Source organism: Athene noctua, chromosome 2 (genome assembly GCF_965140245.1).
Source record: "Athene noctua chromosome 2, bAthNoc1.hap1.1, whole genome shotgun sequence".
NCBI classification, from domain to species: Eukaryota; Metazoa; Chordata; class Aves; order Strigiformes; family Strigidae; genus Athene; species Athene noctua.
In genome coordinates, this window is record NC_134038.1 from 98,022,792 (window position 1) to 98,041,120 (window position 18,329).

The following is an 18,329-nucleotide window of genomic DNA, read 5'->3' on the forward strand; positions in this document are numbered from 1 at the left end:
TAGAAACAGGGGAATTTGCTGTAACAATTTCTGTCATACACATTGATTTGTGAAATAGGTGAAAAAGGATGTATAATGATTTTTTCCTAGCTAGAAAGAGAAAAACCCAGCCCTTGCTAGAACCTGGGTAAGAACATGAAGAGAATTTACTCTGTATAAGGTAGTGGGAAGCCTTAAAATAACAGATGTCTTAAAATAACATGCTGAAATAAACATTTCTCAGCGCTTCGATGGACTAGTGGCCTGGTAAGTATGATTGTCCTAACAAAATTCTACTATTGTACATAAAACAAGTATTATCACCTAAAAAGAATCTTCACTGTTCTAAACAACTGTTTTTATACCACCCACCCATTTCTGAAGATCTTTGTATTGTTTGGTGGCTTTTAATAGCAAGCAACTAAATTTCCAGTAAGATAGATTCTTTAGAATGGGTTGACAGTGGATTTATGCAGTAAGATGTGGCTTTGTAATCTTATTTTGTTGTCTGACCTTGTAAAACTGTCACTGAATAAAGAAAACTCAAATGAGTCTTTTAGATTACAACATTGCATTGACTATACACATGCTATACATTCTAACAGAGGAATAAAAATTATATGTTCCGTATGGTATACAGAGCAGTTTCCTGATAAAGTGGACAATCAGAAAATGTAGATGAGACTCAGTTTCTTATGCACCTGGCTTCTAAATGGCTTTATGTGGTACCTTTTAAGACAGCAAAAGTAATCTTTCCTTGGATGCTTTCCAGCTCTCCCTTTACTCCCTGACATATCCTCATGTCTCATCTATGCCTCAGAACCTTTGCCAGCATGAGCGACCCACATGTGAATTTATGGCATCTGTAGGATCTGAGAGACCACGGCTAAAATTCTTCCCAGCCTCTCTCCCTCATTAATGAAGCCTAAAGATTTCTCTGAAGAGGTACCAGGCTTTCCCTAGAGAGTTTGCTTTAACCTTTTGGCACTATATGACAATTGTGTCCAAATTCATAATCTTGAAAGCCCTCTTTATTCCACAAGAGTCATCTGGCTCCTTGACAGAAAAAAGAAAGGCTCTGGCAATGGGAGTCTGCAACGGCCTATGTGAAAAAAAAAAATGTAGTTAGTCAGCTAGGTGGGATTTCAAGGCTTCTTTTGTTCTCTTGATGTCACTCACCTTTAATTCTGAGGAATTTCTGGGCTTTCTTCCATATTAAGTGTTTGTGTGTAAACCCCTCAAATGACCCAGTGTACAAAAGGTTTTAGTTGTGGAGATGCTTTCCAAAGCCCATTTATGTTCTTTGTCAAAATCTGTGTACGTCTCCAAGAGAATCATTGTAACCTTTTACTTTAGAGCAGAGTTTTAAATAGCAGTTCTCCAAATGGCAATTGTCCTATGCAAAACTAGAAAGCAACTATGCTATTTTTTACTATTCAATACAGCTAACTCCCAGGAGCATTTACTAGAATTTGCTGTGGGCTGTGCAGAGCAATTGAATGATTTGTTTGCAATCCTGCTGTTGTAATGCCATTTAGGAAAACAGTAAATGTACAGTTCTCCCATCATCCTCATTGTTTTGTTGTTTCTGAAAAAGTATTAGTTGAAAAGTCAAGGTTACTTTTTGTAGTAACTCTAATTATGGAATGGCTTTTTTAGGGGTAGGGGTCATGGTAGAAGAAAGCAATGTATCTCCATTTCCAGTAAAGACTTAAAAAAGCTCACACTCTGGCTGAGTTTCAGTGTTAAAGGAGAAAAAGAAAGAGAGACCTGTTCTGTAAGGCTGCAGTTGCTGTGGAAGTTATGTGAACCTCTGCAGAAGCACAGTAACACGGGCATACAGAATGATGTTTGTGGCACTATATGTGTATCAGTCACCCAAACTGAAGAACCGGTACAGTTTTTCCTAACTGCATCACCAAAAGCTGATTCCTGAGTCCCTGTGTGAGACAGCTCTGCCTGGTGACATGGTGCAGACTGGCAAGTGCCCCATGGTGCTGCTCATCTCAGTTTTTCACTGCAATCTCCTAGTGGGTGTGTTTTATAATATCACTCCAACAAGACCTGTCAGTTGGTTTCTTCCAGGGATCTGTTGGGCTTTTAAGGCTCTGCTTCCCTGGGGGGGTGAATCTTTCACCTGACTGAGTTCTTAGGTTAGTCCAAGGACATAGCAATTTTCATGGAAGAACCTCACATGGTGAGTTCATCTCCTGTTCTGAAAGCAGCCCTGGTTCTGCAATACTGAGCTCTGGATTGATTCACCTAAATGGATTCATCATAGGATCGAAGCTATATTTTTTTTAAAATGTAGATTTCCTAGTAGTGATTGATTTATTTGTCAGTTTGTACACAGATCGTGTTTCTCCACAACTTTGCTATGGTTTACTAGCTGTCTAGGTGTTCTCTGGACTGTAAGCATTTTATTACTGAGGCTTACTCTGACAGGCTAACTCATCAGCTATGGAAGCCTGCTGGAAGACACTCCCTGACAAAGAAACATGCTGCTTTCAGTCAGCTGCTCCACAGCAGCTGCCAGTGTGTAGGCCCATGGCACACTTGACTGTGGGGAAGGTCCCTCGCATGTGTTGTTGGGTAAGGGCTGTCATATAGGGACAGTAAAGCAGCTGACATACACTCACTTGCTTCTGTGTCAGTAAGGAAGCTGCCTGCAACTTTCTGCTTGTTCTGCAGCTTCTGTACAGCAACTGAGTCTGTGCTGGGATATGCTCATCTCTGGAGAATGGAGGAAAAGGCCACGTAATACAGAAAGAAAAGGACATGAAGCTAATAAAGGGATATATGTTGGGGTTCTGGGTGAGAAACTCTGGAGAAAGGAAAGGACATCTCTATTCAATCAACATTAGAATTGCCACATTTATAAGGTTATTTACCCTGTAAATTTCAGGAATAACAAAAAATTAAGGGATGAAAAAATATGATTTGGTGATACGATGTGAATAAATGAAGATAGATTTTTTTGGTGTATTCTCCAATGTAGTGCTTTAGAGATCCACTTGAGAAGGGAGAGCTCAAGAGATAAAAACATACGGATGTGTGGCAGCCCTTAGTGAGCAAATGCTTATGAGCAAACTCATTTTTGATTAAGGATATTAAAAAATTAAATGAGGTAGGTCTGCACTGTGAAATAGACCTGGCTCTCTGAATATAAACTCAGTGTTTATATTGGTGACTTCTTCAGGAATATTTATGCTGTATATTTTGGGGATGTCTCATTTCTTCTGCTAATTGGTCTCAAGCAGACACTTTCATCTAGTGAGTTATGTGCAACAATATAAATGCCAAAATGGAAAGAGTGATAAAGCTTGAAATATGGACAGTATATTTAAGAGACTAGTCAAATCTTGAATGTTCCAGGCTATATTAATTTAGAATTATGTGTACGACTAAGTTTGTCACACAACATTTTTAAATTAGTTTTTTTTAATACTCATTTCTTTTGATACAAAATTCATAAGGGGTGGGAATTCACTCCCTCTTAGAAGACAAACACATGTGCTACTTGCAATTTTTTAGTAACAGAGAGACAGTACTTCAAAAAAACCAGACTTACTTCCATTGACTCCATTGATGGCGTCACACTCCATTCCACCAGATCTGTGTGAATCTGAAAATAATGATTCAAGTCGAGTCACTGCTTTCTCCAGTCTCTCCATCAAACCATGAGTCTCTGCCATTCTGAAAAAATTGTTAAGGATAGAAACAGTGTTAGACACGTCTAACTTCATGTTACAGTTCTGTTCATCTTGTGGCTTTATCTTTTATCAGCTTTTACTATAAAACTCTTATTTTTTATGTATTGTCTTTCTGACATATAAGCAGTTGCAGTGAAGCAGCTGACATAAGGTAACCTGCTTCTCTGTCAACAGGGAATACGATCAGTACTCAGCCCTGGTTCTTCATTGTAAACAGCAGATTCAAACCACTGATAGCGTAGCTTTGGACAGTCTATATGTGGACAATTTATAACAAATATATGTGTATGCTCCAATCAGATACTGAGATGACTGAAATATTTATAAATGTAATTGGTAGAAACTTACTCCTACAATGATTTGCATCAGCCATTTACAGAGGCAAAAATACAGGCCAAATTAATACTTGACTGAAAGCCAGACTTTAAAGATATACCTCCTCATTTTTGAAAAGGTAGTCTGAAATTTGCCTCTGTCTTCTATGCTTCATAGTAAGACTCAGCCACTTTACTGAAGATTACACAAGAAGCCAAGGCCTTCTCTTTATTCTTCTGATATGATTTCCCATCACTTAATTTTTTCATATGAAACTACCTGATGTGAATCAGTGTTTCCCAAGCTTTTTAAATCAACACTTTCTTCAGAAAGAAAAAAAAATCTAGGGGCCTGCTTGTACAGTACTGCTACAGTGCTTTTGATTCAAAATGAAATAGAAATTAGGTTAAATCTTTAACAACTCACACATTACTTTCTTTTCCCACAATGTGATTATATGCTTTCTTACATGTCAGGAAGTGTAGGCATTGACATTTTTGAATACTGGCCAATGTCTCAAGGAACACAGTGCTATATACACCTCAGACTAAGAAACAGTTATATAAGCAAAGAGAACACTATGTTTAAATCCCCTGTCTTTTAATATAACACATTTAATGTACATGTTCCTCACTTAAGGTTGTGTTTCATTCTGCTAAGTGATATACAGTAAGGGGGGGGGGGGTGTGTGGGGTGTGATCTATAGCTCTTGATGAACAAGATCCTTGTGAACAGTTCCAGCTCAGCTCCCACACTAGGCTACATCCCCTGCCCAGCACTGGGGTGTGCAGAAGTAGGGGCAGCGGAGGAACTCTCCTCCCCAGCTGGGGCAAGCAGGTAGTCAACGGCTCTCTAGGTTCCCTACCCTGTGGCGCTCTGCCACAAGACACTGATTGCTGTACAGCTTGTAGACTAGAAAGGTCAGGCATACCTGGAATGAATAGCCTGCTAAAAGTGCTAGTATTTCAGAGATAATAGTAGATTCCAGTAAACTGTATGATATTATGCAACACTAGCAACCTAAACAAATAGTGCTGCTTCAATGTCCCCATACCCATTAGGGGAGAACGCCTAAATGCTATAATTAAAAAGTAAAGTAACATGAAAATAAATGTTTTAAAAATCAGTATTAATAATTCTTAGCAAATAAAAATAGTAATAGTGGTTTTATTTTTAACATTTAAGCACTAGACATTAGCTACTAGGAGTGTGGAAACACATGCAGAGCTCTTGTGCTGAGTCATGATGCCTGTCAAACAAGGTGGGACCTTCAGACTTTACCCTATAAATATAATGAGGTTTGTGTTTGACCTAAAAGTGAAGCAGAAGATTTTACAGTGAGAAGCCCTTGGGAGAACCATTCTCATGAGAAAGTTTTGTCTGGAATTTATGGGTTTTTCCTATTTACATTAAATAAAAAAGCAAACCCCCAAAAGAGGATAGCATTAGACAGTGTGCACATAAACACTGTCAAAATTCAGAAGGGTTCTCTTTGCTTATGCTGAAGATGCACACTAATCTGTTTGAAAAATCAATTAATTTAAAAAAAACACAACACCTTAACTTTTTCTAAGGTTGTAAGTATCTTGGCAGGAATGAGATGAAGTTATCAGGAGAGATTCTGAAATATTCAAACTTTTGTGGGAATATTAAACCTTCTCTTAAAACAAAGCACTGTTAATCCTCAGAAATATTGTGGACACATTCTTTTCACATTTTACCCTGCTACATAAAAGCCTAAAATAGTGTTTGTTTTCAAAGTTATGTTTTAAACCAGTCTAAAGTCAGGCTGGTCTAACATAGCATACTAAAAGTCAACTCATTTCACCAGTATTTTAAAGTATATTTCCAGTATAGTTCCTGTTTGTCTTTATTTGAAGATACTGTCTGATTTTTTTTTCATCTGCCTTAAAATTTTCCTTGATGACATATACAAATGTCTTTGGAAGACCTGTTACTTTTTGGCCTCTTCAGCCTGATTTTGCCTGTGGAAGGACCCAGTTGTTTGACTACAAACCTAATGTGTTTGACTGCATACACTTAAGAAGTCTGAGGAATCTCACAAATGATCAGACTTGTAATATTCAACCCAACCAGCTGCCCTCTGTAAGAAGCTAAGAATACGGATTACGGTGCCAGAAGCTCAAGAGAATAGCCCAACTCAATAACCCTATGGTCATTTTCACGCAACACTTCCCAGCTGCAACGTAGTCTTTTGCTTGCTCTGTTCTTCACACCTTTATTCTATTTCCATTAGCTGAAGAACTACAATGTTGTTCTTCCAAAAGCAGGTATCACCAGCGAGGCAATCACAAAATACTATATTGTTAGAGTCTTTTTTAGACAGAGGTAGGAACCATTTTTACTGTAAAATTAGGGATGCCAGGTTTCTTATTGTTTTTATAAGGAATGTTGCACTTAACTCCTCAATCATTACATTTTACACTGAACCTACCTTTTCATCTGTGTACTTACATATTCATGACTACATGGTATTTATATCAATACTTATATATATATCTGTGCACATAAGTATACACATGGTATATATACCCTGTCATGTATGAATAAAGTGCAAGTATACTTTTGCCTTTACAATATATAACACTACAAGAGCAAATCAGTTGTACATATAATAACATTTACACTTTGCTTTATCATCAGTTGACTAGGTATCTATCTTACAAACAAGACCGGAATTAGTGTTACTGTTCTGAAGTAAAGACTCCAGTGAGCAATAGCATGATAACTCTCTTCATCCATTCTCAATCTAAACATTGACATCTTTGCCTATATTTAGGGATTCACATATTTGGCTCATATTATGACAACCTCCAGCGTTTTCTTGGCCTATATTCAGCTGTTCATCTGATTACTTATGATTCCACACTGCACTCTGCCTGGTCAAACCAAAGCACAAAGCCACAGCTCACAAGGAGTCAGAACACAAACAGTACAGCTTGACTCTGTGAAGATACTGTTTCTGTGATATAACATTAAAGCTTATATTATAAATAAATGATAAGACTGGTCTACTTGCAGTGCCAAATAAAATCTTTGCATGTTAATGAAAAGAGGATGCAAATATGTCTATGGGATGTTTCAGTCTCATAAAGCACATTTTTACACCGACAAATTCTCTATCTCATCTCTACTAGGATTTTAATTAAAGCTTTCATCTTGAAGTAGATTCTTTGGGTTAATCATAGATCTATTCCTGGAGCTGATGCAGACCACCTATAAGGGGTTAAAAACAACAGTGCTTCAACCCCCATGTAATCCTGTATCTAGTTGCTCTCTCAGTGAAGAAGCACACTGTCCTTCATTGAAAATAAGGTCAAACTAAGAGCCAAGAAAGGTGTTAACCCACATCTACTGACAAACATTTAAATGTTGACATTGTTAACTGTCTCTAGAGCACAAAAAATAAGAGATCCACAGATCTGCCCTGTTTACTGTTAGTGGTATCTTTTTTGAGAGTGCTAAAGGCATGTGGTAATACTACCATCTGTCGTTTCTTCCCAAAAGAAGTGAAGCCAAAACCAGGTAGAACAAGACCTGCTGAAAACCAAAAATCAGATCTCTTTTCACAGACAGGCCTTGGGAGAACATCACTGCTTTTCTCTCCAATTTGACTGCTGTCTCAAAGCACCATTTATCTATTATCAAGGGAAAAAAACCCTTGTCTGTAGACTAAAATTCCCTGACACACTCATCCCAAATAGCAGCCAAACGGGAAGCCAAAACACACAGGTACTACTCCTGTTATCATTGTATGTGACTTACAACAGAGAACTGTATTGCTCCATCTCAAGAAGAAACAAGCTGTAAAGAGCCCACAGGGAAAAGCAGTATAGTAACATAAGGGGAAAAAATAAACATATGATGACTTATCAGGCATGTAAAAATGGCAGGTTTCAACACAGGAATGGTGCTACCCTGTAAAGGATAGTATTATTCTGACAAACATCAGCAAGATATAATATAAAGTTCCACGATTTGTTTTATTCCCAAGCACTCTTAAAGTAGAAGAAAAAGAAGCAACTTGTTCATTTATTTGTTTTTTACCCTGAAGTACCAGTCCAAATCCTGCTTGCATCTGAGAAATTAAGCCCGGTCTCATTCATGCTAATGATCCAAGATGCTACAGGTCATATTTTGCTTTTCCTCTCTGTTCCAAAGAAGGGCAGTTGCCTAAAACAGAATTTAGGCAGCAATGCGGCATTTTAATTATATCTAACATCCTTATGCTGATTGGAAAATCACAGTCGAACTGAAAGTATAGCAGCCTGCACAGGTGCTTTCTCTCATAGCCTTTTAATAAATTGCTACTTAGGTGCAAAATAAAATATACAAAAACCTAGATTGCCAGCTGGTACCATCAGAAAGCCAGTCATGAACATTTTGTAGATCCAAAGTACTATGTCCTCTAAGAGTTATTCTGTACAATATATATCAATATATATCAGGGGAGGGGAAATTATGCGTTCCTGAGCATCCCCTTAAATTACAGAAGTGTCTTACGGCACTTCATCTCTGAAAAAAGCACAGTCAGCCTGAGCCTGAACTGGCTAGCTTTCCTACACCACCATTCAAACCTATGTACCAACTCCAAGCTGGGCTGAGCGGGCAGTCTTTTTGCCATCTTTGGCATCAGACCCAAAGTCCTGCTGCACCCCATTCTGCTCCAGGCAATGAAAACGCACTGGCTTGCAGCCTCAGGGGTTGCTAGTTCCCAGGCAGAGCTCAGAAGCAGCCTGGTACTGGCTGAGTGGTAACGAGGAGCCCCTGAAGCTATCTGGGTTACTACCATAAAAGATTTTGGGTGGAGAATGATGAGCAAGGGAGTATTGGTTAGAAGAAAGTGTGTGTTGGCGGACAGACAGAAACATTACCTTGTATGGTTTGTGTTTTGTTTCCAATTAACTGTATGGGAGGAATGTAAACAGAGGTTTGTCAAACTGATGTCAAATTGGATTAAACCAGAAGACCTCTCAGTAAAGCCCTGTGTGAGGAGAACGATTCAGGGTTCAAATCAGCACCTTTGGTGACCTTTTTTTTGTTGTTTTTCCCCTAGATCTGCTCTTTTGGAAGCAATGCTCTTTTAAGTATATAGAAAAAAAATATCATTTTTTATCCTAGTAAAAGATATATAGTCTTGTATATCTAACAGTATTACAATTCTGACAGGGTTGGGGTTTTTTTTGTTAAAATGGACAAGTATTATACCTTGAATAGCAAAAAGATGAAAATGTCTGTGCGACTTCTGGTTTTGTGGATGGGTGTGCCATTTTGACTGATAAGTTGGTTTGAAGTCTTGGCTGGCTCTAGTATACTCATCATAAAGTATTCCTATCTACAGCTCAATGTGTGTGTTAATACCACTGATACACTATGAATTGAGTCCTCTGTTGCTGTGCATGAGTGTGCTAGCTAAACTGCCTTGTCTGTGGGCTTCTCTCTTTGGCATGCCCTCTGAGTTTTTAAAGGGTTATTTTTTATAAGCAAGAAGGATTTTGTGTAGAAGACAAAAAAGTAGGTTCATGTTAAACTGCTTCCATTTAACCTAAGCATTTTCCTTTATCTGACTTCATGCTGTTGGTACCACAAAGCATACTTTGCATTCTGGTTCTTCCTCTGCTTCTCTCCCTTTCCCAGTGATCAGGCTGTTGTCTACAAAATCATGCAGGAAAGGAATGGAGGCATTTTTGTATCCCACTGTTTAAAAAATATTACAAAACTGCTTTATAAAACAATCTCTATTTTGACAAGTACCCCTAAGACTGTTGACGCAATTTGGGTTTCTTATCACATCCTAGTTTAGTCCCATAATTATGGATAAGCAACTGCACACGTCAAACTGCATGTCTACAAGTCAATGTAATAATTGCATGGACTGTGGTTAGGCCTCTGATAATTTGAATTCTTTAAAATATGTCACGTGTTCATGTATGTGCTTAGTATCACTTGGAATATCAGTTCACTTTCTAATTATATGTAAGTTCTGTGAAGAGCTCCTATCTCTTGCTGAATAATTTTGGCTGTCTTACCAATTTCGTGATCACAAAGAACAAGTTCATTATTTAATGATATACTGAAGCAGTCAAGACTTAACTGTCTGTGTAAGCATGATTGACTTAAAATAACCAAGGCAACCCAGTTTCTAAGTACATTCTCCTATTCTTTTTATGCTTCCTTTTTATGTCACCACTGCTCATAGTCTTTTGTCTTGGTTTTATTTTCTTTTCTCCCTCCAATGAAGTATAAGAGTTTTAGTATCTCTCCAATCAACAGAAACACAATGTTCCTAGCCACCTCATTTAGTATGTATCAGTATGGTGCTTTTCATGTAATCAAGCATCCGAAAGCCCTTACAAGCCATTTAATTACCTGTCACAAGTCCAATTACTGTATGTAAGCAGGCTGCCTTGCTGAACCGAGAAAATACTGCATGCAGGCATTGATTTTATTAAAGATCTTCAGTTCATAACTGAACATTAAGAAGATTCTTTATGCTATGGTTCCAACCAAATTGATTTGCACTGTCCAGAAGGGTAAACTCCACAAAGACAAACCCTTATGGAGTGTTTCAGTACCTCTGGGATGTGAAAGGAGAAAAGCAAAGGGGGAACGTTAAAACTAAATAGATAGTGTTGCAAGCTCTAAAAGCACAAATGATGAAATGTCTTCTGAAGAAAGGAGATGAGACTGTATTCAGTTATTCAGGACCAAGGTTAGTAACAGTTTTGTTTGCTGTGAGGGTGGCCTTTCACAACAACACTTCCACATCCTACTTCTCATGCATATCCATATTACGCCAAATCCTGAATAGCTGGGCTTGATTTCAGCCAAGTTAGCTATCATTCTTGCTCCTACCAGAATATCCTGCTGCAATTACAATCTCAGCAGTCTGTGTCTGATGGTTCTCAGGCTCACGGTGTCTGCCCCGCCTGGCCTGCAGCCTGGGGCCCTTCTTCCAGCATGGCAGCAGCCAGGAGGGCAGAAGCAAACTTTTTGCCATTTGATTACTACCTTTCCTCTGCAGCTCATTTGTGATCTTCACTGATCACAAAAACTCCAGGCCTTCGCCCATCTCCCATTCTAAAATTCAGCCCCCTGATTCAGCAATACTGCTAGCGTTGCAATGGGCTGTGCCTTTGCTTCTGATTCAGGATGAAATGGGCCACCTGCTACTAAAAAAGACCTTTCTATTTCCTGCTGTAACCTGGTTACTACTTAGAGGTCCTGAGTTTTAATGATAATCCATGCAACCTTGCTCTCTTACAAGATCTGAGACATTTGCTGTTTATCCCTCCTCTGTTCCAATGTGAGGTATCGTGAAGCCCAGAAAGATCAAATTGGACCCATCTTAGATGCTTGTAAAGTTACCCTTTTCTACAATGGTTGCTTTAGAGGACCCAGAGCTGTTAGATGAATTAATTCTGCTGTTTATTCTCTCTAAACAATGACAGATTACACATGGAAATGTAAATAATACCTTGCATTCCTTCCAAAAAGCAATTAAGTATTTAATACAAAACATAACTTTAATGCATGGGATCTGAGCATGTCTTATTGGAAAAATATGACACTACTCAGTTACACACTTGAACATTTACCTGGTTTTTTTTAATATGTGCTACAGAAGCATTAAGCCCTTGATTCCCAGCATACTACTACTGGTATTTTGGATTTTACAAGTAGTTTCTTTAGCCTGCTGTTCTCTGAAAAATTATGGGTCAGACAGAGCAATTTCCATCAGCATATACTCAGGAAAGTAGTCTCAATGGGACCACTTTAGTAACAAAAAGTCCCTGAAATTTGACATAGTCAGAATACCTTACATGCACAGATGAAATGAAGACAACAGTATCCTGTATGTGTATGGACTAAGGCCGTGTCTATGCTATAGTCTTGTTAACATGGTGACAACTATCACAGAGGTTTAAGAAACCCCAAACCCCATACCCTTGCTGAACTAACTGAATCAGCAGAACCTCTGCCACAGATGTGCCTGTGCTTATGTGTGCTTTTGCCATTTCAATGTACACTGCTTAGTAAAGGTGTTGATATTCTGGTATAGGACTAGTGGTGACATTCTGAAGAATAAGCCTTTAGAGTTCAAAGCATTTCTTATTTGAAGAGTCAGTAAACCGTATCTGCCAAAATGGCTCTCAAAAATATGTGACCAGTTGGAGCTGACTGTACCTCAGGAAGATGACAAGTTCCGAATTGCTCCTCCTATTGCAAAGATGCACTTAAAATTTTAGAGAAAGGAATTGAAATTATTTATATATATTAGAGGTGCTTCATCAAGCAAAGTCTTTTAAACAGTTCACGATAAAAAAGCTGTCTGAGTAACTGCAGTAATTTATACCCGATTTATTTTTTCTTCGGTTTTGCCCCAATAAGCATGGCAACTTAAGTATGTTCTCTTCTCTTTCATGTAGTCAGATGTTCTAGTAGGCAGCAACTGCAACTATTGAGTTTTCTGCTGTTGCACATGATGTTAAAAATCATGCAGAACCACAAAGAATATTTCTTTAACATATTTGGCAGTTCACCATTTTTCTCTCTAGAGTTCAACCCTCCTGCATCATTACCGTCCCTGCCAGGCCACAGACTGAAACATGGAAAGATTATCTATCTGACTTGATCCAGGCAATTTTGCAAGTGAGTGTCAAGGTTGGGAGCTGGTTTCCAGCCCTCCTTGCTGCACTCTGCTTCTTTGCCAACACCTGCTAATTCAGATTCCCATGAATTTTAGTCTGGGGGGAATTTTCTTTTTTTTTTTTTTTTTTCTTCTAACTTAGCATCCCCAACAGATTTAATATGGTTAATAAAAATTATACACTGAGATTAGAAAATCTAATTGGGGGGGGGAGGGGGGAGGGTGGTGTTTAACACATGTAATACATGTAATCTTAGTACCCTTGCTCCTTATGGCATATCAAGAATCCCTTTTCTCCACTGAAGTGAGTGGCATAGCTGAGAAAGAATAATGAAAACATGTCATAGGTTGGTTCTACTGTAATAGTAAATAATGCACATCCTCTTCATTTTTATTTAATTGAGAAAACATATTTTATTCATTACATTTGGAGTTGTGCCTGTCCACCTGCCACATCTGAGCAGCATTTGTATGAGGGGGAAGACACAAATGAATCATAAGAATATTCTGAAGACTATAATTTTTGTTAAGCCCAAGACTGAAAAGGGCCATATTGTTGTATGTGCCTGGCTTTCCTACAGAAGGTGGGTTGCCTTTGTTCTTGTGCAAACTTGCTCAGAATAGAATCAAACAGTGTCATGAAATCCTTGGGTAGAAAATAAAAAATAGAATCAGAAAAAAGCTTATTACTATTTGCACAAGTGATTAAAAGGAAATGCTAAGATAAAATTTGCAAAAAAGAGGATACCCAACTTGCAGTAACATCTCAAAAGGTCAGCTTTTAGAGTACTGTATTGAGTTTCAACGCATTCCATCTACTACTTTGTTATTCTGAATAATTTTTAAAGTTACATTTCCGAAGTAGGACAGTTTCCTGATTACAGTTTCACAAAACAATGAAACATGGTAGTCCATGAACCACTGCCACTTTTGCTTGGCTTAGAAATAAATAAGTAAATAAATAAATAATTGTAGTATTGATCCCACCCAGCCCCCTGCTAAACAGACTCCTTCCAACTATTTCCTAATGGACTGGCCTCTGTGTAGGTTTTTTTTCTGACAACATTTTCCATCACTGGAAATCAACCACATTTAGGTAATGCACATAAGCAAGCTTTCTTCCCCAGATGGTCTTTGTTTTTAAGACTGCCCCTACGTGTTATGAAATCTGAATTTTACTTGATAAAAACCCTCACTGTTGATCCTGCAATGCTAAGATACAGATCTATAGCAATCCCCGAAGCAAAGGACAGATTTCACATTTTTAGGTGGGGTCACGACAAGTTCTCCTCGGCTTTGTGCTGGCAGCGTCTCCGGGGGAGTACTCCTTTCAGATGTCAAGTTATCGCAAAATGCAGCATCTCAGCTTCACAGTTCTTCATTTCTGCCTTCCTCCTGCCCCCTCTGAACGTCGTCTGCTATTTGCAGAACCCCTTATATCTTTTTATATAAAGGTATATATTCTGTCTTCAGATCCCTCACCCTCAGATGCTGTTTAACCCTTTACTCTGGGCTGAAGCCGTAGGCTATTCAGTCGCCCCCACCTCATACATACCTCTGCCTCCAAGCGCGGGGGGAACCGAGGACTCGGAGCCCAGCTACCCACCAGCACTACAGCTGCCTCCCTCAAAATTAGATCATCTTACGCTGATTTAAGAGCGTTCAAGTCTGGCATCGCCTGACAGTCAGGTCTGCATAAACAAGCGGAGGGCATTTTTAATACCCCGTCGGGAAGCTGGGCTGCCCGGACCCGGCCTGGGGGCACGGCCGAAAGCACCCCCGGGCGCCATTGACGGCCGCCGCCGGCGCTGACCGCGGGCTTGGCGGAGGAGGTGCGGGTCAGCCCCAAAGAGGATCCCTCGTCTGCTGTGGTATTTTGCTCGGGTTTTCCCCCCGGCTCCGGCTACTCCTCCCCCCTCCCCTCCGCGGAACTTGCGACCCGGGGGAGGGGGAGGCTCTCCGTGCGCAGCCCGGCGCAGGTGACAGGAGGGAAGCTGAGGGGCGCGGCGGGCTCCGGGCCGGCACCGCGGCCGCGCCCGCGGGGCCCTGACCCACATAGCGCCCAGGGCACTGCCCGCGCAGCGAACGACGCCGCCGCCCCGCAGCCCCCGGCCCCAGCCCGAACACGTGTGTCGTCCCCCCCCTTCATCCCTCCCCCCCTCCCCAAGATGTCCGCTGCTGTCGCCGCCACGGCCGGGCCCCTCCGCGCCACCGCCGGCGGGAGCGCACCCACCGCCCCGGCCGCGCCGCGCCGGGCCCGCCCCAGCCGGCCCGGGCCGGGGGGGTCGGGCCGCTCCCCGCATCCCGCCCCTCCCGCCGCTGCCTGCTCTTGAGTTACCTGTTTTGATGACCCGTGTAGCCTTTTTTTTTCCCTTCCTCTCTGCAATGAAAATCGGCGGCCGGTCACTCGCTCCCCCCTCCCTCTCCTCGCCTCGCCTCGTCGCTGCTCTCCCTCCTCCTCCTCCTCCTCCTCCTCCTTCTCCTCCTTCTCCTCCTCCTCAGCGGGAGCCGGTGTCAGTCAGTCACATCAGCTGCCCGGGCAGGCAGGGAGAGAAATGGCCAGCGGCTTCCGGGAGTGCCAAATAAAGACAAGTCCAGAAAGAGGGAGAGACGGTGGCAGAGATGGAGAAAGAAAGCAAAAGTGGGTGGAGTGTGAAAATGGAGAGAGAGGCAGAGGGAGAGGTGTCTCTCGGCGGCGGTGTGCGGCGGCTCGGAGCCTGCGAGGAAATATGGCAGTGGTGGAGGGAGCATGGCGGAGGAGCAGGGGGGAGCGCAGGCCCCCACGGTTGGGGGCACCCACAGCCGCAGGCGTGGCGGCCCCGCTTGCCCATCGGGCACAGCTCAGGTGAGCGGGAGGTGAGCACCCCGTGCCACACAGGCCCGGCCCACGCTGGGAAAGGACAGTGGGGCCAGGGTGGAAGCTGGCAGACCCCTCACGTGTGCAGGGGAGGCTGAGGGCAAGTAGTAGTTCATCGTCAACTCCGAGCAGGACTAGGCTGGTCCAGCCCGAGCGCTGCTACAGCTGGGCCCACAGTGGGTTATTGCCTTCATTCTGGCCATGAAACCAGAACTTCTTCCAGGAGGCAAACCCTTGTGCCTAGGCCTGGTTTGTCAGGCTCTGGTGGGCTTCAAGCTAGTCCATACCCCTGCCCGAATGGGAGCACCTGTGGTTTGCAGTTAGGTGGTGCTCATCCCTGCGTGGTCCCAAGGGGCATCTGATCATACAGCTGAAATCTGCCTCACCTCCCAAGTGGCAAATGCACAGAGGTCCTGGGAGAAGACCTTGAATTCACAGCCTTTAAAGAAACAGCTTGCTCTTGAATGGAAAAATAATCGATTAGTTAGTGATAATAAAAAAGACCACATATATTTATCAAGTCAACCGTGAGGTTGTGCGGAAATCAGTAGCACTTTCCCTATCAAATATATAGCCTCCTTTAGAAGACTTTGTGTTTCATTTCTGATGGTTTGACAACAGCACTATAAAATATTGAACACAAAAATTTAATTGTACAGTAGTTAAATGGGGGCTGAGGAAAGCCATATTTTAACAAGGATGACATAGTTAACAGCAGTTCACAGACCTCACATGCCTAAAGACAGCATTAAGCAAAAACACAAGGATCAGTCTGGGATTCAAACTCACTAGCGCAATGTAATTGGCATGGGAAATGGCAAAAATCAGTGCCACAGCTTCCTGTACACAGTGAAAAGAACTGCTTCTCCTTGGCACGTATAAACTGCCAGATGAAGTCAACAGAACAGCACAGGTTTCAAACCAGAAGGTCTTGCCAGACCTTCCAAAAGGGAAAAAGGTAGTATGGAATTGAAGACCTCATTGCAAAAGTGCACAGAACACAGAAACTTCTTGAGTGAGAAACAGGCCCAGAAGATCTCTTTCTGAAAAGAGAAACCAAAAGAATTAAGAAACTGTGAAACTACTATATTTAGATTAAAGCTCAGGGACCATATTTCATACAACTCTGGGAAAAAATAATCCCAACACGTGCAGTGTCAGGGTGGTAAGTGGAAAGTTTAGGATGATAAATGCAACTGAATTTCTGTAGAATGACAAGTTAATTTGAGAAAAATGTAATGTAGTTAACTTAGAAAAGTTTTACAGGCTCTTACGGTAAGAGCACAGTCAAGCACTCTGCATCATTCTTTTACATCACTGGCAGCATGTGGAAAAGAGGGAAAAACCATTGGGCATTTCCTTTCCATGGAAACTGGCAGATACCCTATATGTCTAAAACAAGTTCCCTATAACAGATCTTTGCTTCCAACTTCTAGTGCTTTCTTCACAAAACTGTCTGTTTCTCTTCCCCAGGAGAATGTTGGCAAAATTAAAAGGCTAAGACTAAGGTAAAGGGAACAACAGGAACTAATAAGTTTAGTAAGTAGGGAAAAAAGGGAGATTAAGTAGTTGTAAAGTGACCTCATAATACAGAGGAAACCCAGTGGCAAACAAAGATGTAAGATGTAGCACCTGAAAACATTAGAGAAGAGAGCCTTGCAGTTTCTATACAAATAAAAGTGATCTTAAAAGGCAGTTCTGTAAAGAATTTTGTAGTTATTAACTCAGGCCAAGCAACAAACCCTAAAGAGAAGAAAGGAATGAGAGATGTGCAAATTTTGGACTTTGCAAAATATCGTATGTGCAAAAATGCTGACTAGATGACATGTTGTTGTTTCATCCCATCAAGGAAAAAGAAGGCTTGGGCAGCAATAAAAAATGTGTTTGGAAAATGCCTGGCATTGGCATCAAGTGAAACACTGAGCAAGGAATGGCTGGAAGATCAGACTCTGGCGCTGAGTACTTTGCCCTCAGTCTAACAATGCATTCAGATATTGGCTTAGATTTGTATGGGAAAAGTACATTGAGTACATTTCAACATTAAAAGTTTTATATATTTGTGTATATATATATATATAAAAGTATATATTTGTATACATATATTTGTATACTTTTTTTAGTGGGGACAGAGTCACTAACTTCAGGATCAAAGCATTCATAAACCCTTACGGTTCTAATTTATGCTGTAGTCCTCCTGAAATTATGAGGAGCTCTTCTTATGCAAGAAGTGCAGTAATAGCTCCCTTGTGGGAAGTTGCCCAATTAAAATATAGTAGCTCATGGAGCGTAGCGTATGGCATTTAATATAACTTTATAATTTTTTTTATTTTACTTTTTGAATTTGCTGCGGCAGAAAATCTGTGCCAAGGCTTGCATGTTTTATTCCCTTTTATAGAAGAATGTATTTCTAAAGTTGTGCAGGCATCCCAAAGTATACATCAGAGGCTGTAGTGATAGGCTATCAAAATCTCTGTAGAATGACAGCATTGTAACCTAAGCAGAAGAAAATGCTCTGCTGTGCCTTGTATTTGCATACCTGTTTTTTCACAGAAGACTGTTCAAAATATTAATGCTTACCTTCCCAGTATTTGTTGAAAACAGACTTTCAAGGTATATGGTTGTAAAATTTCCCTATTGATGTAAGTTGCATCTCAGTGATTCATAGATGAGTTTGGAGAAACCCACAAACATTGTTGATCATTTCCTTGATTCCATGAAGTCTGTCTTTGCTGGGGCAATACATAAAATAATACTATGAATTAAAATTGCACAAGCACTTACTGATGTGAAAATT

The 18,329-nt window shown here is 40.8% G+C and overlaps 1 protein-coding gene across 1 annotated transcript in view; it reads right to left on the reverse strand.

Annotated features, from left to right (window-relative positions):
- The window catches only part of CAP2 (cyclase associated actin cytoskeleton regulatory protein 2), a 68,812-nt gene extending 53,518 nt beyond the window's left edge, over positions 1–15,294 (reverse strand). The window contains exons 1-2 of the mRNA XM_074899707.1: positions 15,017–15,294; positions 3,551–3,675 (exon numbers count right to left, since the gene is read on the reverse strand). Coding sequence (XP_074755808.1) covers positions 3,551–3,674 — 124 coding nt within the window. The 5' untranslated portion in view covers position 3,675; positions 15,017–15,294. The remainder of the gene's footprint in view (positions 1–3,550; positions 3,676–15,016) is intronic.
- Between the last annotated feature and the right edge of the window lie 3,035 nt (positions 15,295–18,329).